Raw genomic sequence first — 22,608 nt, 5'->3', positions numbered from 1 at the left:
GAGCCCCAGCGAATGCACGGGATCCGCCATAGTCTTAAGGTGGGAGACGACTGCCTGGGGCGAGGACACCTTCAACAGCCAGTCGTCAAGGTAGGGGGAAGACAAACCTCTAACATGTGCAGATGAGCTTCAAGCACCTCCATCACCTCGGGCGCTGGTAAGACTAAAGGGGAGCACGGTAAACTGAAAGTGCTTGTGGCCTACATTGAACCGCAGGTATCGACTGTGGCCCGGCAGGATGGGAATGTGAAAATACGCATCCTGTAGGTCCAAAGCTACCATCCAGTCTCCTTGGTCTAGGGCAGACAAGACCATAGCCAATGTGAGCATTTTGAATTTCTCCTTTTTGAGGAAGAGATTGACGGTCTGAAAATCCAACATTTGCAGAAACCCCTTATTCTTCTTCGAAATCAGAAAGTAGCGGGATTATCAGCCACTGCCTACTTCTGAAGCTGGAACGCTCTCTATAGCTCCTCTGGCCAAAAGAGCTGTAACTTCTTCTTGGAGCAGCTTTAAGTGATCAGCTGCCAGCCGTTCCTGACTCAGCAGAATAGTAGGAGGAAAGGAAAGGAAGAGAAGAGAATAGCCCTCCTGGACGATCTGCTAGACCCACTTGTCTGATGTTATAGATCTCAAGCGTGGAAGATGGGGACGAATTCTCCCCCCCATTGGAGTATTGTGGTCCTGTAGATTCAGCCTAGGAGTGCTTGGAGGCTGCGGCTGCCGGGGGCAGTGTGGTAGATGACTTTTGGCCTCCATTCAGAGTATGGAATGTACCCCGTCCACGCACGGCTTGGGCAGTCTGTGCGGGACGGTGGCTAGGATAGGGCTGATGCGGCTGGAAACCCTTACCGCTGCCATGATTGGGGAGAAAGGAAGACTGGCCACGAGGAGTGGAGGAGAGGCCCAAGGATCTGGCCGTAGTTCTTGAGTCCTTGAACCTGACCAGGGCAGAGTCTGCCTTTCCCCCAAAAAGGTGGGTTCACTCAAAAGGCATGTCCATCAGATTTGCCTGGACATCCCCCGAGAAGCCAGTTGTAGGAAGCCAGGCGTGGCTCCTCAAGGCCACTGTCGTTGAAATAGATCTGCCCAGCGAATCTGTTGTAACCAAAGCATACCGTATGGCGATTTTTGCTGCATTTCTCCCGTCCTTGACACCTTGGGAGAGCACGGCCCGGGCCTCCTCCGGGACTTGTGGCAGCACCTGCGCAACCGTCTCCCAAAGAGAGGGGGTGAAAAGGCCCAATAAGCATGCAGTATTCACCGACCGCAATGCCAGACTAGAGGAAGAAAACATAATCTTCCCAAATGAGTCCAGTCTCTTGGATTCCCTATCCGGAGGGGCGGAAGTGAATGCGCACTTGGAAGTAAAGGTCAGCACCACCAACATTTCTGGGGTGGGGTGTTGGCTGAGGAACTTTGGGTCACACCGTCCTAGGCGATGGCGGCGTGCAATCGTCTTGTTCACGGGAGCCACAGTGCTAGGCTTGGACCATGTTCCTAGAAGGACGCCCGTTAGTTCCTCATTAAAGGGCAAAAGGGGTTCAGAGGTGGAAGCCCTAGGTTGAAGCACTTCAGTCAGGAGATTAGTCCTGACCTGCACTGAGGGCAGCTCCAGTCCAAGGACCTCAGCTGCCCTCTTAACCATCATGGCATAGGACGCCCCCTCATACGTAGCCACTGTAGGCGGAGAGAGCATGCCAGTGTCTGGGGAAGTATTCGGACCACTGGCTTCCCCAAGTTCTCCATACCAGTCTATTGTCTCCTCAGAGACATCCTGGTTCTCGAGAGGGTCTCCACACTCCTCCCATTCTTCTCCTGAGCCTAGCACATCCACAAAGTGCTCAGGCGACAACATAGAACACCTGGGTCCTGTTGATGTCTGAATCGGCGTCGCTCGACGCCGGTCCAGCTACGTGTGGGCTGGGATGAGGATGGGGCTTGCGCCACCGACGGGCTACGTTGCGGGCACCGACTTCGGGTTCGACACCGGGGAAGGTCGCGTTGGCACGACCGGTGTCGAATCGGAACCCTGAGGTCCCACCGGCGCCAAAGCCGACTGCGTCTAACCAGATGGGGTCCCAACCGACCCCACGGGGCCCAAGGGCTCACCACCAGGGTCGTCACGCTCAAATACATGGCGCATGGCCTCACCAAAATCTTTAATTTGAGCGGAAGTCGCTCCGGCACATGGAAATGGAGGGAGGCGTGGAGTCGACTCTGGTTCCTGCTCCACAGAAAAGTGCCTAGAGCGTTGGTGTTCCTTACCTCTTTCGATGACGGACGCAAGTTGAGGTGAACTCGAAGTCCGCTTGGACTTCTTCTTCTTGTGCCTCTTGCCCAACTGGCGGGATGACCTTGAATAGGAGGAGGAGGACTTAGGCCTCCGTGAGTGTTCCCGCGAGCTCCTCTTCCTCGAACGGGATCGTGACCCCTCCTCGGAGTCTCGTTAGACGGTGTTGACTGCCAGGCCGCGAGCAACTTCATCACCCGCTCTCTCTAGGTCTTCAGAGCAATCGCCTGGCAGTCTGAACAAGACTTTGAATCGTGGTCGCTTTCAAGACACCACAGACATACGCGGTGGGGATCGGTAACCGACATCATGTGGAAAATGTCCCGCACAGTTTAAAACCTGTCTTCCTATTCAACATCCCTCACACACGAAGTCATCAAAAATATCGACAAAAAGTCGAGAAAAAATACTGCCAAAAAGCGGCAGAGGGGTAGCTTTTCCCGGATCAGCACTTAACTGCAGCGGAACGAAAAGAACTGATGTCCGCGCACCTGGGTGGTGCCTATGTAGGCACCGCAATGTCATAACCAACGCCACCGATGTCTCGCGTAGCAGAATGCAGTCACCTGATGTCATGCGCAAGGGGTATTGCTCAGCAAACGTTTCCGGATCCAGCCTGATGCCTGGGAAATTCAAAGGTAAGGAATCTGCAGCTAGAAGTCTCTATCAGATGTCAAAGATATTTTGGCAGTTGAGTTCCAGGGTGTGGGTGTGTGCAGGTTTAAGAACCTCTTCTGGGCATGCCCTTAGACTTAGTCCCAGGGGCTCTGGGTGTGGCCTACTACACCTTATACCTTTTTTTCTCTCCAACAAGACCATAGGGCACAGACTAGCGATATGTTTTGCAGACTCAATGATAGGCAATAGCCTATGAGTTGGCTGTGGGTCTTGAGCTCGAGTTTGTTTCTGAACCTCATTCTGGGTTGTTGAATTGGTCATACAGTCAAAGGAGGTCTGATACTAGGCCACCCATGCCCAAAACGTGCAAAATAAAGTTACAGTTACGTGGCCAATGGAGGCATTTCTCCAGCAGACCCCAAGGAAGAGTGTGGGTTGTTGGAGACTGGATTAGAGTTACTCACAGTCAAGCAGCCTGGGCAGGCAATTCCCAGGCATCCACTGGGATAGTAGACAGCAGGTTGTTACAGAAGGTGCCTTAAGGATAGGGATGGGCAATAATCCCGTAAGCGGGCAGGTAGTAAAGGGGTTAATGATTAAGGAAACAGAATTGAGCCAATGTGGACAGAGTAAGGCAAAAAAGTCCATAAAAGGCAGGTTCTAAATTATCTGAAGGCAACAATGAGTGTTAAACAATCACCGTAGAAAGTTAGAAGGAGAGGCATAACAAAACAAAACTGCTGGGTTTAGGGAAGCGGTGAGGTATAAAAAGATTTAAAGACGGTTGATTTGTGGAAAAGGTAATAAGTTAACAGACATGAAAAGGTTAGGCATATAGGTACACAAATGCGTCCCCCGTCCCCCTATACTCCCAAACCGGACATCCATGCGATCCATAGATCAAGTACAGTACAAGACAATTGAAGGAGATGACGTAAAAACGTGTAAGGGGCAGGCCATATGGAGCGGCTTGTGTAAGCCTGCAAAGTGCCATTCTTAAGGAAGTCTGGGGCAGCTGACGGCAGGAGACTTTGATGACAGGCGCCTAAAGGAGATAACGCCTACAAGTGACAGGCCCAATGGTGGTAGATTAAAGTAGACAACAGAGTTGGCAAGGGAGGAGGCAATAAGGCATATGTTTGTGTTCAGGGACAGGAGATCAGTTAGCGAGAGAAAGAGGGTGAGAGACAAAGCCTGCAGGCACGAAGGCAGTAAACCTTCTTTATGTTGGCAAACTGCTCTGTGGATCCTTTCTAAGTGAATCCCTGCCTCATTCCTCCTACAGCACGTAGAATGTGTGCTGCTACTCTAAACATACTCTACACAGCTTAATATCCTTAATTTAGAAAATTGATTAATTTTTAAATCTCCCCAAGTACATTTTGACTGGTCACTGGTATTGTGGCATTAATGTTCTGTTGGCTGCCAGTTATTAGTGTATTTTTATAAATATCACTATATAAAAACAAATTTATAATTCACTTTTAAAGTTTTGTACAGGGCTTTTAATTACATAATGTGACAATATTGAATAGCTGATTTACATACCAGTGTTTGAACCATGTGTGGTCTCTGTAACCTTAAACTTTTCACTGTCTGAAAAACATCCAGGATTCCTTCTGCTTTAACCCTTTCCAAAACAGTACTTAGTGCACAGAAGGTCCCCGTTCTTCCTGCTCCAGCACTGGTAAAGAAAAGAAACAAAAATAATATTAAATGTATTTTGGGAAGTTTATGTCTTCCTTGGGTACCATATGTTCGGTCAGTGGAACGTATAAGTAATCTGGCATTTGGACTTCAAAGAACACCTTCTAAGATGTCACATTGCTTGTTGGTTTCTCTAAGGTTACGGCACACTTCCTAGATCGAACACAGCTCAATTCAATACAACTAAATTGTGCTGCTAACCATGGTGATCCCACTGAAAGCATTCCTAAACAATGAAGCGGGATTTAGTGATGTGGAAGCATCCTCTCTATTTTGCTATGCTTTCTGGCACAGCTGCTCAACTAGAATTACTTTCTTCCGACTCCAGCTACCACTTCTAGAAAGAGCAGAATGGTAGCCTAACTTGGAGAATCTGTAGGCACTCGGGGTGAAAGACAAAGGACATTTAGGGGAAAGGTTTGTGTTTCCGTTTAGAGGCATGTGGATTCCACTCTGTAATATAATCATAGGTGGGAATACAAAAAGGCAGAAAACCTCAACAGGCCAAAGCATGGACTTACCAAGAGGGATTTGAAGCTTGTGAGACACTTCTACTGCATTAACAGCAAATCACATTGACCAGCTTCAAACTATACTGCCACACCTTCTGGTTTCAGAAGGATGCGGGACTATTAGTCCACTTTTCTCCCAAAGGACTGCAAGCACAGTTGCTGCAGGCAACAGTGCCTTATTTGATACTTTCCACACACAAATTTCAACACCTAAACCAACCTTCACTGTATACCCACTGTGCAAAGAATATGTCATACATTAAGGAAATTCCACATTATTACATTTCAATATAATGTCCCTATTTTGGAGAGCAGGCCACAGTAAATCAACGATAATTCCATAATCTCCATTATCTTCTTGGTCATCGCATCTCTACTCAAGCATACCATTTTGGTCATATTGAAATGATTCATATTTTAATGGGGACAAACACCTGGCTATCATGTGACTATCAAAACACCACCTTCTTCAAAACTAGTCTAAGTGCTACACACCTCGAGGATTATAAATCGTTAGAAATACCTTTTAATGCAGTTATTTTCAATATTTAAATAGCTTATCAAAATATGAATCATTTTTCTCCCTTACTGCAGATCAAAGATCCAACTTTTGTAACTAGTGTTCATTACTTAACATCCACAATTCAAATCCCACATACTTGGAAATATCTACTTACCCCTTCCTCTGGTAATATATGCGTGTCCATTGTATGACCATTCCACAATTGATATATTTGTGTGGCCATTGTATAAAAATCAAAGTACACACAGTATCTGGTTCTTATCAGGCACAATATTTCCAAGAAAATGAGGAATGTGCAGTGTGTTGTACTGCCGCGAAACACAACATGCAGAAAGATGTGATCAATGATGTCAATTTTTGTATCTCTTAAGAAAATCCAGGCACTCTAATGCCTCCCTGCACCAGAACATTACCTTCATGCTAGAAACGTACGCATTAACTACGGCAGAGATAGAGAATCTCAATGCTGCAGCTAACAAGATTAGGTTGCAGTGAAGAGCTTAAACAAAGGGAAAGATCATGATGTCCGGAGTATTCCTCAGGGAAAAAAGGTTTGTTTAAATATGTATTTCTTGTTGATAGGGAGATTTGCGATTTAGAAGGCCAAGACCCTGCAATGGCTTTCAATCAGAAAGCCTATTATGTTCAAATCGCTTTGCATTATACATAAGGCTCTTTATCTCCAAAAACCCAACGCGAATATAGGCTAGTTGGCACACACCAGGTAGATACTTATGTTCAGCGCATCAATACCAGCTAAGGGTGCTGAGAACTAAAAGGAAGAAATGGGGCGACAGAGCATTCTCAATGGCTGCGAGCAGACTCTTGAACTCCCTTCCACAAAGCCTTAGGGCTATATCTCAATTCCTGCCCTTTAGGAAGGCACTCAAGACCGGGCTATACCCTTCTCTAGACCTTTTCTTTGTATCTGGAGGTATAGCAGGCCCTTTCTAGATGGCTGTCTACATCGCCTTGATGCCTTTGGGGAATTGTTTGAGCTCTACAAATTCTAAATCAAATCAAGTTTAATTCCAAAGTTCGAATAAAACAAAGCTCCTAACTGAACAAAACTATTTACCTCATTTAACTAAGCCCGGTGACTGTCTCGAACGTACCTGCAGTGAACTGTGATTGGGTGATTTCCAGACTGCTGTTGCTGCTTCTGTACAGCAGCAATAATATTGATCATTCCTTTCCCATCAGTGGGGATTCCAACTTCTGGCCAGCCATGAAAATGGAACTGTCGTATCTGACGTGTCTTGTTTTCCTTTAAAACAGTGAAAATAAAATGTAATGACCTGAAATTATGCTTCAGAGTAAGCAAGAGTAAATCAAGTCATTTCAGATCTCAAGATAGTCAGTGAAGGTTAAATGTATAAAATATTTACCCTTGTGTTTGTAACAAACAAATCCCGGACAGTGTAACTTTCACATTCTTCTTCTTTTTTAAGTTCAATGGTGATATCTCCATAGGACACAATCCCATCTGAAGGCCAGTACTGGGCACATTTCTCCTGAAAAATACATTTTGCTTGGTCAGGGATTAGTATGTGAGGCAATAACAATGCTCTATGCATCTAGGAGAATGACTAAAGACTGAGCGGCCTTTGGTAGTATTTTTTTTCTGATGAACCCTTTTATTTACCACAGATTGCGCCGATTCACAAATGTGCTCTAGTCGTTGAAAATAATGTAATACCGTCGGAGTAATTCGCTGCACCTGTCTTGAAATTACATTTACAAAACAACGCACAACTCATGCTACCAACAGTCAGATATAATTATTGGTGCTATCCTGATCAGAAAACAATAAGTGTGAACCTAAAAGGTTAATATTAATCAGGAGGGGTAAAAAGGAATCCATAAGATGAAACACCATCCAGGAGAAAAAAACAGCCTACAGTTAGTAATTTGATCTTCTAACGGTAATTAATGAACAAGTTATGCACCTTAAGTAAAATCTTATCTGGTAGAGACTATCTAGCTGCAGATTCCTTACCTTACAATTATCCCCAGGCGTCGTACAGGATCTGGATATTTTTCGAGAGCAGCACTCCTGTGCGTGGTAGGTAGTGTAATTCAGCTCTATGTGGTGTCATCCGCTCCAGACAGGACGCATGCAGTGCCTATATAGGTGCCACCCCAGAGCCCCCTACATTGGTTACTTTTCCGACCACCAGTGTTGAAAGCGAGGGCCCTGAAGGGGGAAAGCCCTAACCCTATAAATTCATTCGCAAGCCGGGAGGATGGGTGAATCGGTAAGAAATCCACGACTAGAAAGATTCTCCACCAGATAAAGCGTTACCAAAGGTAAATAACTTGTTCATCTGATACTTTCTAGTCGCAGATTGCTCTCGTACAAAGCACCAGTTTGTCTGGTTATATGTTCAGACAAGGAGGCTTGGAGAACAAGGCCTGAAGCTCAACGCTCCTCCGGGCAGATGTTATTGCCACTAGGAAGGCTGTGTTAAAGGTAAGGAGCCAGAGAGGGCAATTGTGCAGGGTGTCATAGGGAGTGCAGATAAGAAAAGTGAGGGCGAGACAGAGGTCTCACTGGGGCACGATAAAGAGAGAAGGTAGTGACAAATGGTGGAAACAAATGTTGCAAACCTTTCAGAAACCTATTCACATTAGGGGGATTTGAAGAGGGATTACTGATCAGGCAACCGCAGAAAAGGTGAAATATTAGAGGGATAGCCCTTCAGAGTGCCCAGAGCAGAGCCCTGCTGGGCAAGGGAAAGGAAAAACAGGAGAACCCCTGAGAAAGGGTGGGTAAATGCGGGATCAATTTGTCTTTCTGTACACCAAGCCACAAATTTCGCGTCACAGCAGGTGTAAACAAACCGCATTTGTGGAGGGATGCCTGGTTGATAAGAAAGTTACAGACTTCGAGAGGTAGGTCAAAAGCAATCAACCACTGATGCTCATTCTCCATGCAAGAATCCGGAGCGTTGACAGTTTCGGGTAGAGAACCCTTCCCTGCTGCTGTGACAGAAGATCATCCCGAAGGGGCAGTCTGATCGGAGGACTGGTGACCATGCTCAACAGCTTGAGCTAGCAGGCACTCTGTGCCCAGTCCAGCCCTCAAGGATGAGTTAGACCTGGTCGTTCCTGGTCTTCTTGAGAACTATGGGCAGAAAGACATGCAGGTCCATATAGGTCCACTTAGGACTCAAGCAGATTGTCAAGGAGGCCACTCATTTATATGACACACGCTTGATGGCCTCTTTACCAACGATCCTTCCCTGAAAATTCATAATATAGCTCCTGTTTGGTCCGATCACTTTGTTATTTCTTTTATGCCCGTAAGTCCTAGAAATCACTCTTATCCGGCCAAATCCTCAGTGTCTATTATGTATAAGGATTGGAGTAAACTCAATCCTGCCATCTTAGCTCAGACTTTAGAGGAATATCAACCTCATATATCATTTGAGGCCGAAACCGCTGCTTTCAGCTATACAAATTGGTTATTGGATACTTTCAGGGATCTAGCTCCCACCAAAAATCAGTGCTCTCATAGAAAGGAGCCTATGGTTCAGTGGTTCGCTGTAGCTTTGACGCCCGAAAAACAAGCCAGTAGAAGGCAAGAAAGTCAAGTCAAGTCAAATAATTTATATAGCGCGCTACATACCCAGAGGGTCTCAAGGCGCTTGAGGAAGGGTGGGGAAATTACTTGCTAAACTTACTAATTACAGTAAAGGATCTGGAGGAGAAAGTATGATGAGCATGACAGACAGGCACACAAGAGTGCACTAGCTAAATATAAAAATCTGATCCTCAAGGAAAGAAATTACTATAATACACGACTAATAGATAATGCCTCCAACTCTTCCAAGGAATTATTCTAGGTTGTTAAGAAACTTACTACTACTTCCAATAAGAACAACTCTTCGCATAGCCAAACATTTTGCAATACCTTGGAAAATGCATTTAAAGAAAAAGTTAATGGGATTTTTAAAGATTTTGATATCCACAACCAGTAACTTTCAGAACAATTCAATCCGAGTGAACAGGGTGACTGCCCGTTTCTTCCGTTATTTTTACATTCATACCGACAATCTGGGGTCACACTTTGGTAGATGGTAACAGTAAAGGATGAAAAGATGCAGCTTTCCAGTTCGCAGAAACCTTACTTCTGCATTTCTATTTATAGGTTCCTTAGACCATAAGCAAGTGAAGAATTTCCACGTAATAAAACAACCACAAAAAAATTCAAGCAGTTTGTGAAGTAAAGCAAAATACATATCACATGTACAGATACGGATATTTATGTTAAATATTGGCAAAGATGTACCTGGCCTCTCTCTTCCAGCTCTGTTAACATAACAATTGAGCAGGATTTCCACTCCCAAATCATCCTCCAGAAATCCTCCAGCGTGTGATGCAGAGGTCCCTGGCTGACTATGTAGGTGTCTTTTTGCCGGTAACCCTACAGAGAAAGACAACAATCATGTGAGGCAAATGCAAAACAGGAGCACAGCTGAAGTACGAGTAACATCCATGATGGTTCAGTCCTGGGAACAAAAGATCACAGTGAAATACTACGGAAGAAGCACAACATTAGGAGAAATCTAGGTCAGGGTCAGAGGAGATGATTATGCATTAATTGTGCCAAATATCAAACTGAACGCAAACTACATTTCCAATGAACCAGGAAGGCAATAACGAAAACAAACAGTCCATCAATCACTGCCGCCCGAAGTGCAAAAATTGCCGTGTAACTCATTCCTCTTCACTGGCTAAGATCAATCCTCACTCTTTTACCTAACGTGACATGCAATTTTGGGCTCGTAAAGAGTTTTTCATTACAGAGCGATGCTCGCTTAGCGCAACTGTGATCAAGGCACTTTCGAATTAGAGAGACCGTCGCAGACCAAAGCCCCATTGCATGGCAGGAACCCACTAGTGCAGTTAATTGAAAATATAACAGGTCTCGCCTTTGGTTAAGTTAAAGCCATTTGCTTTGCTAATTGTATAGTATAGCAAAGCAAATGGCTTTAACTTAACGAAAGGCGAGACCTATTGCATTTTCAATGCACAGTGACACATTGACACAGAGGCGCGCAGCGAGAGCTGGTGGTGCGCCTCTGTGATGTGTCTGCTAGGACGTCTGCTGTGGGAGGTGGGCAGTGAGCAGCGAGGTCTGAACATCGGATCAAGGAGTTTACAAACACCTCTCTGCGGGGGAAATACTACACATCCGGGACCTCTGAGAAGAGGGCTGCTCCCAGGAACGGGGTAACGTGGTGTGCTAATCTGCACTTGTGATGGAAGAACATTGGTCGGTTTCTTTGAAAACACACACACACACACAGACACGCACACATAATTGTGCAAGTAAACACATAAGCCAACACTGACACATACAGAAGGAAACAAACATATCCATGCACATACAGACAGGCATACACACACTCGGGTAAGAAAATACACATACTCGTGCAAGCAAACACACGCACACGCACACACACACACACACACACACACACACACACACACGTGCAAGCATACACAGAAGCAAACACTGACACATGTAGAAGGAATCATGCACTTCTACTTAATGTAAACACAGACAGGCACACACCCATTCACATATATACCCACATGTGATTAGGGCCTTTAAAACACACACACGTGTGGCAGGGTGGATATTCACATAGAGCCCAGAGACTCGGACGAATGTGCTGAAGATGTGCGTTGGTGGGAGGGGGCTCTCATCAGCATAGTGGCGCCGGAGGAGGGGTAAAGGGGGATAAGCCAAGTGCACCCGTCCACCTCCCCGAGTCTGCTACCAGAGTTGCACAGAGAGAGCAGTGAAGGGCCTTTCAGAGGCGCCAGAGCAACGAGGCCTGATCCAGCTGGAGAAATGGCAGGGATGAGAGGGGTGGGGGCCCCCTCTGCCAACACACAAACTCGTGCACGCAAACACACGCGCGCGCAAACACACTTGTGCAAGCACACAGAAGCAAACACTGACGTGTAGAAGGAAACATGCACACACCCATTCACATATATACTCACATGTGATTAGGGCCTTCATAACACACACACTTGCGCACCTCCCTGCACACAGACCCCCCCGCAATCACGGAAGCACACACACAGACTAGGCCAGAGACCCGGACGAATGTGCTGAACATGTGCGTTGGTGGGAGGGGGCTCTCAGCAGCGTGCTGATACCGGAGGAGGGGTAAAGGGGGGATAAGCCAGGTGAACCCCTCCCTCTCCCAGAGTCTGCTGCCAGAGGTGCACAGAGGCGCTAAGAGCGCAGTGAAGGGCCCCCTCTGTTGCCCCACTCTCCATCTTGAGGTCCCCCCTCTCAAGACTTCACCAGTGAGGCCCCAGTGTATGTGGGGCTCCTGTGCCAGCCCTACAAGCTAACGAGCAACACAGACCGCCCTGTGACTGGTGCAGGGGGAGCCTGAGGGAGGAGTGGGGGTGAGGGGAACTGGGGGCGGGGGTGAATCGGACGTAGTACGGTTGCTGCAACGGACATGGCAGTCCCGCCCAGTCCCACAGAGCCGCTCCACAGCCCCACCCTTTCTCCATCCCTCCTCCGCTCACCAACATACAATAGCGACTCACATGGGGGGTCCCGGGGAGGGCTGCGTTGTCCGGCTCGAATGAGTGGGGGGAGTGTGCTCTCCATGCTGGGTAGTCCGTGGCTCGCAGCAGTGTCACTGGGAATTGGGGTACAGAGTGCGAAGAAGCAGTGGGTAAAAAGCAGCGCTCCAGGCTTTTGCCATGGCCTTGCTGATGCGGACGCTGATTGGTGGCGCCGGTGCCTGGCTCCGCCCCGAGGACGCAGCGACTCAGATACCCACCAAGCACAATAACTATCAACTTAAAAGAAAAAAATAAGGCTACAATTCCGGATTCGTAAAGGTTATTTGGGAAAAGCGCATTCTGATGTTTCACCTAATGTGTAATTCTGGACATTTCACCAAATAAATGTGTAATTATGCAATGTTAGCATCCGCACGGGGAAAGCAGGCAGGATGCCATGACGCTGAGTTTTCTGTTTTAGAGCCGTTCCACTTGGATGTGCTCGGCGGGACTTCCTGCTGGCGTAAAAGGTTTATCATCTTTATGGGGCCATCTGTTTCGCCTCAAAGAAGATAAGAAACCTTTTACGCCAGCAGTAAGTCGGGGCAGCCAGTCCGAATGGGACGGCTCTAAAAGAGAAAAGAGTACGTCACTGTAACCTCTTTTCCAATGGCTGGCCACCGTTTAGCATGAACGGTGATGCCAGCCAATGGAAAAGAGGAGGAGGGGTTAAACCAGCTAGTGAAAGTTACTCTAAAACATAGATTTTCGCCAACGAGACTGCGCATGTGCGCAGCCTACGCCAGCCTAAACCTAAAAAGGGTCTGCGGCAGGAACAGACGTGGGGGAGGGTGCTGTGCGCAGGCAGTATTTCTTCAGTATCAGCACTTGGCAGCTCAGTGACTCAGGAGCCATTTCCATAATGCCCGACCTTTGATTCTGAGCCAACATGGATCAGCAAAAGAGTGCCTTCCCCTCTAACTGTAGTTTAAGTTAGAGAAATTGCTGGACTGACGGACATCAAGAGAATTCTGCACAGCTTTAAGAGGGGACAACCAAATACATTTTAATTCAGGAATAGGTGGTGTCAAGCCATACCCCACTGAAAGGGATATATGTGCCAGTTCTGCCTACTAAAAATTAGAGAAGGCTCTGCCACCTCCCATATTTGTATTTACATTTATTTATAAAGCGCACAGCTACCAAACATGGTCTTCCGGAGCTAGACATGTGTGAGCTGCCACAATCAGCAGAGAAATAGCAGGAATACAGAAAGAAAAAGAGAAAAACCAAAATAAAAGAAAGAAGGGGGTTAAACAATCCTTATGTGGAGAGGTAGAAGAGAGGGATGTTTCCCCTGGATGAGATCAGACGTTACCAGAGCTGAGTGAGGCCCTGAACCACCTTAAATAGCATCTCTTGCTCTTGGAAGCTCATCTACTAAATACTCATTCAGGGAAGGGGACAATTCCTAGGCCATGAGACCAGGGAATATCCCAAAGCATGAAAGCATGACAGGGCACTTCGAAGTCTGATAGACTCGGATTTGTTCCGTAAGAGTGCTCACGCATAAATGCTCACATGCATAAAAGATGACCGCTCCGGGGAGAATGACAATATTGTTCCAGAATATTTCCTTATGGACAGGAACCCCCTCGGAAGAGAAATCGGTACAGACATTAGGACATGTCTGGGACAGAAGAGAGTAGAGCCTGGTGCCCTGGGCCCTTCCCACATAGAAAGGCAGATAAGGAACATGAAATCTCCGACATGATGTATCTTGACTAGTTTATCACCAGAGATCTTAGGATTGTGTACGAGTCACCATAGTGATATACTACATGGCCAGTTATAACCAAACCAACACCCCTTGAGAAAAAGGTCCACTTACACCGGACAGCTGAATGCTACACTCACTTAAAGATCGACAATGACCTTCCTGGCAAAGGTCATAAGAGACCTCAAGAAGGGAACCAACAGTTACTGGTGGTCTTCCCACGATGCATTCCTGGATGTGGTTTGTCTTCTCACCAAAATTACAGATAGGGCGAAGGAAGGTATGATGTTAAGTAACACCAATGTCCGAGGCCATCATCTCAGGATGGGTGCAGAGAGCAATTTGCCTGTTAGGAAACGCCAACTGTGAGCTCTCAACCAAGAAAGGATTTACCAAGTGGAACTCAAAGATTGGGGCTAACTCCTTCGGAAGCGTGACTGTGGCACTGGGTTGCCTTTTCAGGCACCCATTCATAAAAGAATTTTAAAAATGTGTAACACCCTTTGCCTCCATTGTTCAGTAGAAGAGAGAAAATCAAAGGAGAACTCTCTGGTAAAGATTTTCCCTTTTCCCCTTCAAAGACGGTTGGAAATTTGGGAGGGATTCCTACCTAAGTTAAGAGAAATTGTGGGTGGGGAAGTGGGGTGATCAGCAGGTTGGTACTACAGACAGCACGCAGATCCATATATATAGTTTTATGGATACTCTAGTGTAGTACATGAATCCACTTCCCTCAAACTGTCCAAGCACTAATGTACTCTGATAGACAGGGAATGATGGACATGGAATCCTTGGGATAGTTTTCCCCTAACTCAAGCTTGCCATTGTAACCTGTGTGTGCAGTTATAAACTGACATTTCGGGGCAGGGCGCAGTGTTTTCAAAAAGTTGGACGTGTACTTTTCAGTTTTACATGTCTTTGTAGTGAACAACTCTTAAATTTTTTTTCACTACAGCAAGGCCTCCGTCTCCCATAGGATAACATTGAAGTTACCCTATTAAAATGTACAAGTGTAATTTTCAAATGGGTACGGGTAACTAGTTCATGTTTGTTGTCTTTGGAATCATAATTTAAAATCCTAACTTATGATGCCGGTTTTTAAATAGCATTTTTGAAAATGCCACATTTACAAAGTAGGCATTTTCTTGCATTAGCTATTTAGTGCCTGCAGCCGGTCTCTGGGCCACATGACTGTGTGTAGTTGACAGTTGGCCTTTGTGTATTCTACCTAGGCAGACACACAAAATGGGGCGCTTAGGTGTGACTGGATGGGCCATCATGTTCAGGATGGGAGGGAGGTGCTGGGCTCAGCCCCACTTATACTTGAATAGGGTGTGTACTGTATCCACACAAAGGGATGCATATCCCCTGTAGCCTGGAGACAGGGCCAGGATGGAAGGGCACCTGTGTGCTTCAAGGGCAAGCCTCTAGAAGCTTGTCTCCAATTTAAAGGCAGAACTGTGTATTAATACGGACCTCACACCACCTCTTTAGTATGCTTCTGGACCTGTGGATACTCACCCAGGAAGGCCTGCTGTGCCACTGAAAGGACTCTCACTCTGCTAGACTGCTGCTCTGAAGGAACTGCTTCCCTGCTGTGCTGACCTGCTGCCCTCTTGTCTGGGAAGGAAGAACTAGACCTGCAACTTAATCTTGAACCCAGGACACCAGTGACTCCAACGGCTAGTCTACTGGCCTCCTGACCTGAGCCTCTGGGACATAATAGGCTCCCCAAAATCCTATTCCAGCTCGTGGATTCAGCTGCAATTTCCTGACCCTCAATTGATGCCCCTCAGGTCCTGGACGCTTGGTTTGGTTAAGTGAGCTTAAATCAAGTTTTTGGGCTCTTCACGACCGCAAACGGTCCCATTCCAACAGACTTCACGGCTTGCACCACGATTCTATGCGAAGTGCTGCCAGCCACACTCTTTACTCTCCAGCATCGACCGCTTGCAGGGCCTGCCAACGTGAAGCCTAAATCCACCTGCTGTTTGTGCTATGCAGACAGCTTCCCGAGACGCTCTCCTTGCAGACCTCTCCAACGCGCACAGGACTCTTGGTGCTGTCTTGAAAGGGTAGAACTTTTGCTGGACTAATCTGGGGACTGTAGCTGACCTGCATGACATCGCGGTCAACCTGAACTTGTGACTTTGACCCTGTCCAGTGTGACCAGATATCCTGAGCTGGCATTTTGTGCTTTATGGTGCTATTTTAACTAAATTCTTTAAATCTTGAACATCTCTGGCTCCACTAATTGGATTTTTGTCACTTTGGTCTGGCTTTATTTATTACATTTTGCTCTATTTCTCAAACTTTGTGTGATATCCTTTTTGTGTAGTGTTTTGGGGACAGGGGATGTAATCCCCATTTTTAATTTGTCCTCAAATAAGTTAGATGGTTACAGTGAAGCCCTGCTATCGAAGGGATTATCTTTTGTTCCCCACTCTTTTGTGAATATCTTTGAGCTACATAAAGATATAATTGCTCTTTTTAGAAAAATTAGATTGAAAAAATTCTTTCTTAATAAAGTAGATGACTCAGATATTTCGATACCTGGACAGACTGCAATCTCCCTTCCCTCTACATTTACGCCCGGATTAGATCAAGTGGGGCCTGAAGTCGCAGCTTTCGAGCTGGTTGTCATGAAAAAATTGGAAAAGACATTAAAATATATACCTCAACCCAAATATAATCTCACCTTAAATGAATTTCGTGCCCTTAAAGACCTTTCTGACAATAAAGAACTAACAATAAAAAGTGCTGATAAGGGTGGAGGCATTGTGGTTCTTAACTCTAATGACTATGAACATAATATGAAGAGAATGTTGAGTGACAGTTCCACATACTTACAGATTAAAAGCAATCCTATTAATACTACTATCAAAAAAATTTCTATTTTGACTAATGGTGCATTATCTGATGGGGACATTAGTGTTAAGGACCATGAATTTTTAAATACACACAAGTTTAAAACTGCTTGTATTTATGGTCTACCTAAGATTCATAAGAATCCAAAAGATCCCCCATACAGACCCATTGTGTCTACTTTGGGGACTCCCACAGAACCTCTGTCGAAATTTGTAGATCATTTTCTCCGTCCCCATATTTCAGAAATCAAATCGTATGTTAAGGATACTTGCCACATGATTAACTTAGTTGAAAATCTAGATATCATTCAAGGAAGGGATATACTTGTAACCCTCGATATAGAATCTCTTTATAGCAACATTCCTATTGATGAAGCCATTAAAGCTACAGACTGGTTCATAGACAAACACAATATCACATGCCCTAAAAACTTCTTAATAGACTGTTTATTCATTGTCCTGACAGACAATTTTTTTGAATTTGGTGAAAATGTTTTCCGCCAATTGAGAGGTGTCAGTATGGGTGCGTCGGTTGCCCCATCGATAGCGAATATATACATGTCCAGATTCGAGGAGCGCTTCATAGACAATGAGGTTGCACCATTCTTCGAGTCAATTTCCCATTGGTCCAGATATATCGATGATATCTTTTTTATCTGGACCAATGGGAAAGATACGCTCCTTGAGTTTTTGGAGTGGATTAACTTAACAGACAACAATCTTAAATTCACTGCTCATTATAATGAGAACCAAGTTGAGTTTTTAGACCTTCTCATTCGAGTTAATGCGAACAAATTGGAGGTGGATCTTTTCGTGAAAAAAACAGCACGAAACACTTTACTGCACTTCAGCAGTTTTCATCCGAAATGTCAAAGAGAGAGCATCCCCTTTTCGCAATTCCTGAGGGTGCGCAGGAATTGCACAAATTTACAAGATTATGATAAACAAGCAGCAATTATGCGAAAAAAATTCTGTGAGCGTGGATATCCTCATAGACTAATACGGAATTCATATAAACGTGCAAGATTCTTTGATCGCGACGCGTTACTCATCCCCAAAGATAAGCAAGCCAATGATCGCATTGTGTGTGTCACCACCCATTCAACTATGAATGAACGGATTAGGCAAATCATCAATGCCAATTGGCATATCTTGAACTGCAACCCATCCTCCACTCCTGCCTTAATCAAACCCCTATTTGCGCATAGGAGAAATAGGAACTTAAAAGATAAAATAGTCCATTCAAAATTCAATTCTAGACAGAATGGCGAGCAAACCCAAAGATCATTATTGACTAATTTACCAGTACGGGGCACAGTCCCTTGCTCCTCTTGCAAATGTTGTAAGACCATTTTGGGTGGTGAATCATTTACCCATAATGGTTACACCTCCAAGGCTCACGATCTGTGGAATTGCAAAACCACGAATGTGGTCTATTTCATCTGCTGCCCATGTGGTATGGGATATGTGGGTGAGACGTGTAGATCCATTCAAACACGTCTCACCGAACATAGATCAGCAATCAGAACGCAGAAACTGAACGCACCACTAGTGAAACATTTTCTGGATTTAAATCATAAACCAGAGGATGTACATTGGCGCATCCTAGAAAAAATGAAAACTCCAGACAGTAAAGGAGGGTGCGCCATAAGGAAAAAACGTGAAGTTTTTGGGATTTTCGTTTTGGGGACACACAAAAAAGGATTAAATAATGAAATCCCGTGGGAGAATGCCATCTGCCCCTAGGGGTAGGTATGAAATTATTGGCAAAATAGTTACAAAACCCCTTCCATCTGTTAGAGTCCGCTATAATCCGCTATAACTGAAATTTTCATTTTTTATTTTCATTTTGATTTTTTTATTTTTATTTCTAGTTTTACTTTTTTATTTTTATTTTTTTCATAGCTTTCCTTTGTACTCCACTTGGGATACACATTTTTGGAGCATCCCATAAATTTTGATTATTAGATGGACCATAGTGAAAAATATTTTTCACTGTAACGATAGTCTTTCATGCTTGCTGTGATATTGGCGATCTCTTGACAATAAGGGTAATGCTATTGGTAACTACTGGTTTGTGTTATGTCCAATAATCTAAACTTCTTAAAACGTGGTTTTATTTATACATATTGCAACATAGTAGCGCATATTAGTCGGGTTGTAGTGCATCCAGGCCATGTAGTCCCTTTTCTGTGTCCAGTTGAACGATCCGGCTACATGGTTCACGGAGTCCTATTTCTATGTTCTCGTAACCGAGAGTACTCATAGCACACATCTAGTTAAGTGACCCGGCTACATGGTTCGCATAGTCCGTCTTCTATACTTCTGCAACCTAGAGCACTCGTGATGTAGGAGTGCTTTTCGGCTAACCAACCACATTGAGGGACGATCACGGCATGCCTACTTAAGTTTAGGTGGGTGTGTCCGCGAATCGATCATTATTTCCAACGGCCGCGGGACGCCAGGAATCCATCGTTTGGACCGCCCGCGGGTTGATGTGAACGCCGTACACCAACTTATCTTCGGTAAGCGAACGCTTGTCTTATTGTATCCATAGAAAGAAGACACACATTACTGTTGTCTGCCGTAATTTCAGTTTGTATTTTTCCCTCTTGCCCAAAAGATATCGTTAAGGGAACAGATCAACCGACTGTGATCCCTTGTGACCTCTAATATTATCAACCCCGCTTACCATCCCCTGGTAAGTTCTGGCGCTTTTTTCTTTACTAAATCTATTTGTGCGTTCGATGCATTCAGCCTGAATACCGTATCTGGTGAATTGCCTTTATCGCATTCCCACTTAGTGCCTCAGACCCGTGAGTTTATTTTTTGGGTCGGGTGATGCGAACAATAGAGCGAAGAGCACTCCCCGACCATTAAATATAGGAGCACTTGGTTGCCGCAGTAGTATTGAATCCCGTAGATTCCACGCCCGCTGATAGTGTCCCAGCAGCTGGGTGACACAATGACTAAATTCACGGGCAGTTATTAGATTTGATAATGGTGTCGTGCAAACTGTTGACACTGTTTTTGAATCTTAAACTTCTAATGAGAATACTGACGGTGGGTTGCTGTAATCTTATACCCACAGTTTTAAAAAAAAAGAAATTACCTAAAGCAACGAGCGTCATATCGAAGAAGAGCCGTTTGCCTTGAAAATAGCAACCCCTGGGTTACACTCTATAGGTAAGATTCTGTACCCATTAGACGATGATACAGTGGTAGTCACTTCATGTCCATTTGTGATAAGGTAATGATTTTGGCTTTCCTTTTTTATCTTTTGCGATTTTCAGCACCGTTAATGATTGGATGCATATACTCACGTCGACCCGTATGCACTTTTCTAACTAATACTAGGTAAGACCTGTATTACTAAAATCTTTCATGTGCAAAAATAAATCCTATTTAATACCAGAAAGGTAGAAAATACTTATCCACTTTGTTGTTTAGTATTTTAGCTGAATTGGTAAAATACTGACTGGGGTCCATCAACTATCCCCACGATTAGGAACAGAGTGTCCTCCTGTGTTCCAGCCATCATTTGGAAACAAGTAATACTCGTGATTTCCTGGTAAGGAAGATGTAGTTAGAATCAAGTGTAATATAAGAAAATATTCTGGATTAATCTGGATTAACAGTTAGTGGTTCAGATGAAGTAAACATTGGGAGGCATCAATAATATGCAGTGGTGCTGTCCGCCAGTATAATCTCGAGGAATAGATACCTAAAGGAATGATAAATTAGACTGTCCTTTTTGTAATTACCTGTTTGTTGTAAAAAATAGTGTCACGAAAAACTCGCTTTGAAATAAGATTCCTCTGAATTTTCGCACACGTGGAGAAGGTAATAGTAATTAGTCCAGGTCTGAGCACCACGCAGGACCTGGTTAGGATACAACTACACCACTGCTCAAATATTATAATATATAGTTGTAACTTATGTAGCGCTACAATTTGGCTACTAAGCAGGGAATCTTGTGATATGCAAGGCGGTTCATAATATTGTCATATGTTTATGTATTAAAACTATGCAGAGAGGCTAACGCTTCTCCCCTAATGGTCATATGTTTATGTATTAAAACTATGTAGAGAGGCTAGTGCTTCTCCCCCTATGGTGATTTTAATCCTCCTTATATATGTTTTTCAGATTTTAATTGTGGCTCCTGAAGAAGGCGTTCTTGTTCAAACGCCGAAACGCGCGTCGAAGATTATTATTTGCCACTGTTTTATGAATTTATTAATTGTGTCATTGTTACTTTTATTTTGTATGTCAAGTAGTGTTGTTTTTTAATTAGAATAGGTCAAGTGTATAATTTGGTTATATATTTGGACCCAAATGTTTTTATTCTGAGTATATATATTTAATAATAAAGCACAAATTTGTACCTTTAAATTGTATGTTGCGCCTTGTGTTGTCGCTACCTCCCTGGTGATATCATATTTGATGGTTATTTTTCACATTGTCTAATTTCCCTGTAGAACATATTCAGTTGTATTAACAGGGGGTCCTTGTTACTTTTCGTCTATTTTCCCACAGCTTGTCTGTGCAGGGCTTCACTTTCCATTGTTGTCATTGATTGTAACATATTTGAGCAGTGTGTAGTAATTTCCTCCCTCCCTGAATTTTGATCTATTTCCGTAGCCATGGCCAACATGAAAACTTTCGGATTTACTGATGAAGAATTCGCAACTTTAGTTGGGACCACTATTCCAACCACTAATAGCAATATATCTAGTAGAGGCCAAGATGAAGGTAAGAAATTATCAGACCTAAAAAAGAAACTTATTCGCATGGAGGCCCATGGGGAATTCATGTTGGCATATTTAAAAACAGGAATCATCCCCAATGGTCTGCGTGTACGAAATACACCGGGTCTTTTCGTACACCACAGACCATTTTTAGAAAAATGGAGCCTAATAGCAAATCGTTGCTCCAGAGATCTGATGATACTTATTGTGGCTACAGCTAAGGAATTAGCTTTAGATATAAAAAAAGAAATAGACGATCTAGAAGAGAAATTGAAGCAATTGACTGGAGTTGAGGAAGCCATCAAAAAAATTGAAGAATATAATAAGGATTTAGAGTCATTTAGTAATTACCTTAATAAGCGTAAAACAGATAAACTAAATAGAGAGAAAAGATTCTATTCAGAAGAAGTGGCATACCCCTTCTTGAATAAAGATTTCTATCAACAGAATCATTATACTGACGAGTCCAGAAATGCACCACAAAGAATTAACAATTTCACCGACTCCTCAGATTCAGAAGGAGAAGGTACCAGCAATGCCTACTATGAATCAGATGGTGGTTACAATACATATTCCAACTCCAGACCCCAAAGACGCCCTTTTTTATCGAACAGGGGGCCTCGACGGGGTCGCCCCAGGGTAAGATTTCAGAACCAAGGACAAACTCGGGGGCATTTTCAAATGAACCAACACTTACAACAATCTACACACCAACAAATTCAACACCAACAACATCCACAACAGGAACCACAGTTCATCAGAGAAACCCGCAACAGGCAATATTGGGGACAGGGGATGTAATCCCCATTTTTAATTTGTCCTCAAATAAGTTAGATGGTTACAGTGAAGCCCTGCTATCGAAGGGATTATCTTTTGTTCCCCACTCTTTTGTGAATATCTTTGAGCTACATAAAGATATAATTGCTCTTTTTAGAAAAATTAGATTGAAAAAATTCTTTCTTAATAAAGTAGATGACTCAGATATTTCGATACCTGGACAGACTGCAATCTCCCTTC

General features: G+C 44.3%; 1 protein-coding gene across 4 annotated transcripts in view; it reads right to left on the bottom strand.

Moving 5' to 3' along the window:
- The window catches only part of PTPRA (protein tyrosine phosphatase receptor type A), a 724,758-nt gene that overhangs the window by 106,472 nt on the left and 595,678 nt on the right, over positions 1-22,608 (bottom strand). For all 4 annotated transcript variants that reach the window (XR_013608377.1, XM_078678706.1, XM_078678707.1 and 1 more), the window contains 4 exons: positions 9,948-10,082; positions 7,042-7,167; positions 6,769-6,920; positions 4,460-4,595 (listed from right to left, as the gene is read on the bottom strand). Coding sequence is in view for 3 of the 4 variants with exons in the window: in XM_078678706.1 (XP_078534832.1) it covers positions 4,460-4,595; positions 6,769-6,920; positions 7,042-7,167; positions 9,948-10,082 (549 nt within the window). In the remaining variant the exon portion in view is untranslated. The remainder of the gene's footprint in view (positions 1-4,459; positions 4,596-6,768; positions 6,921-7,041; positions 7,168-9,947; positions 10,083-22,608) is intronic.

This window comes from Lissotriton helveticus, chromosome 2_2 (assembly GCF_964261635.1).
Source record: "Lissotriton helveticus chromosome 2_2, aLisHel1.1, whole genome shotgun sequence".
Lineage (NCBI taxonomy): Eukaryota > Metazoa > Chordata > Amphibia > Caudata > Salamandridae > Lissotriton > Lissotriton helveticus.
Note: the sequence above shows the minus strand (reverse complement) of the source record. Positions and strands in the feature narration are given on the sequence as shown.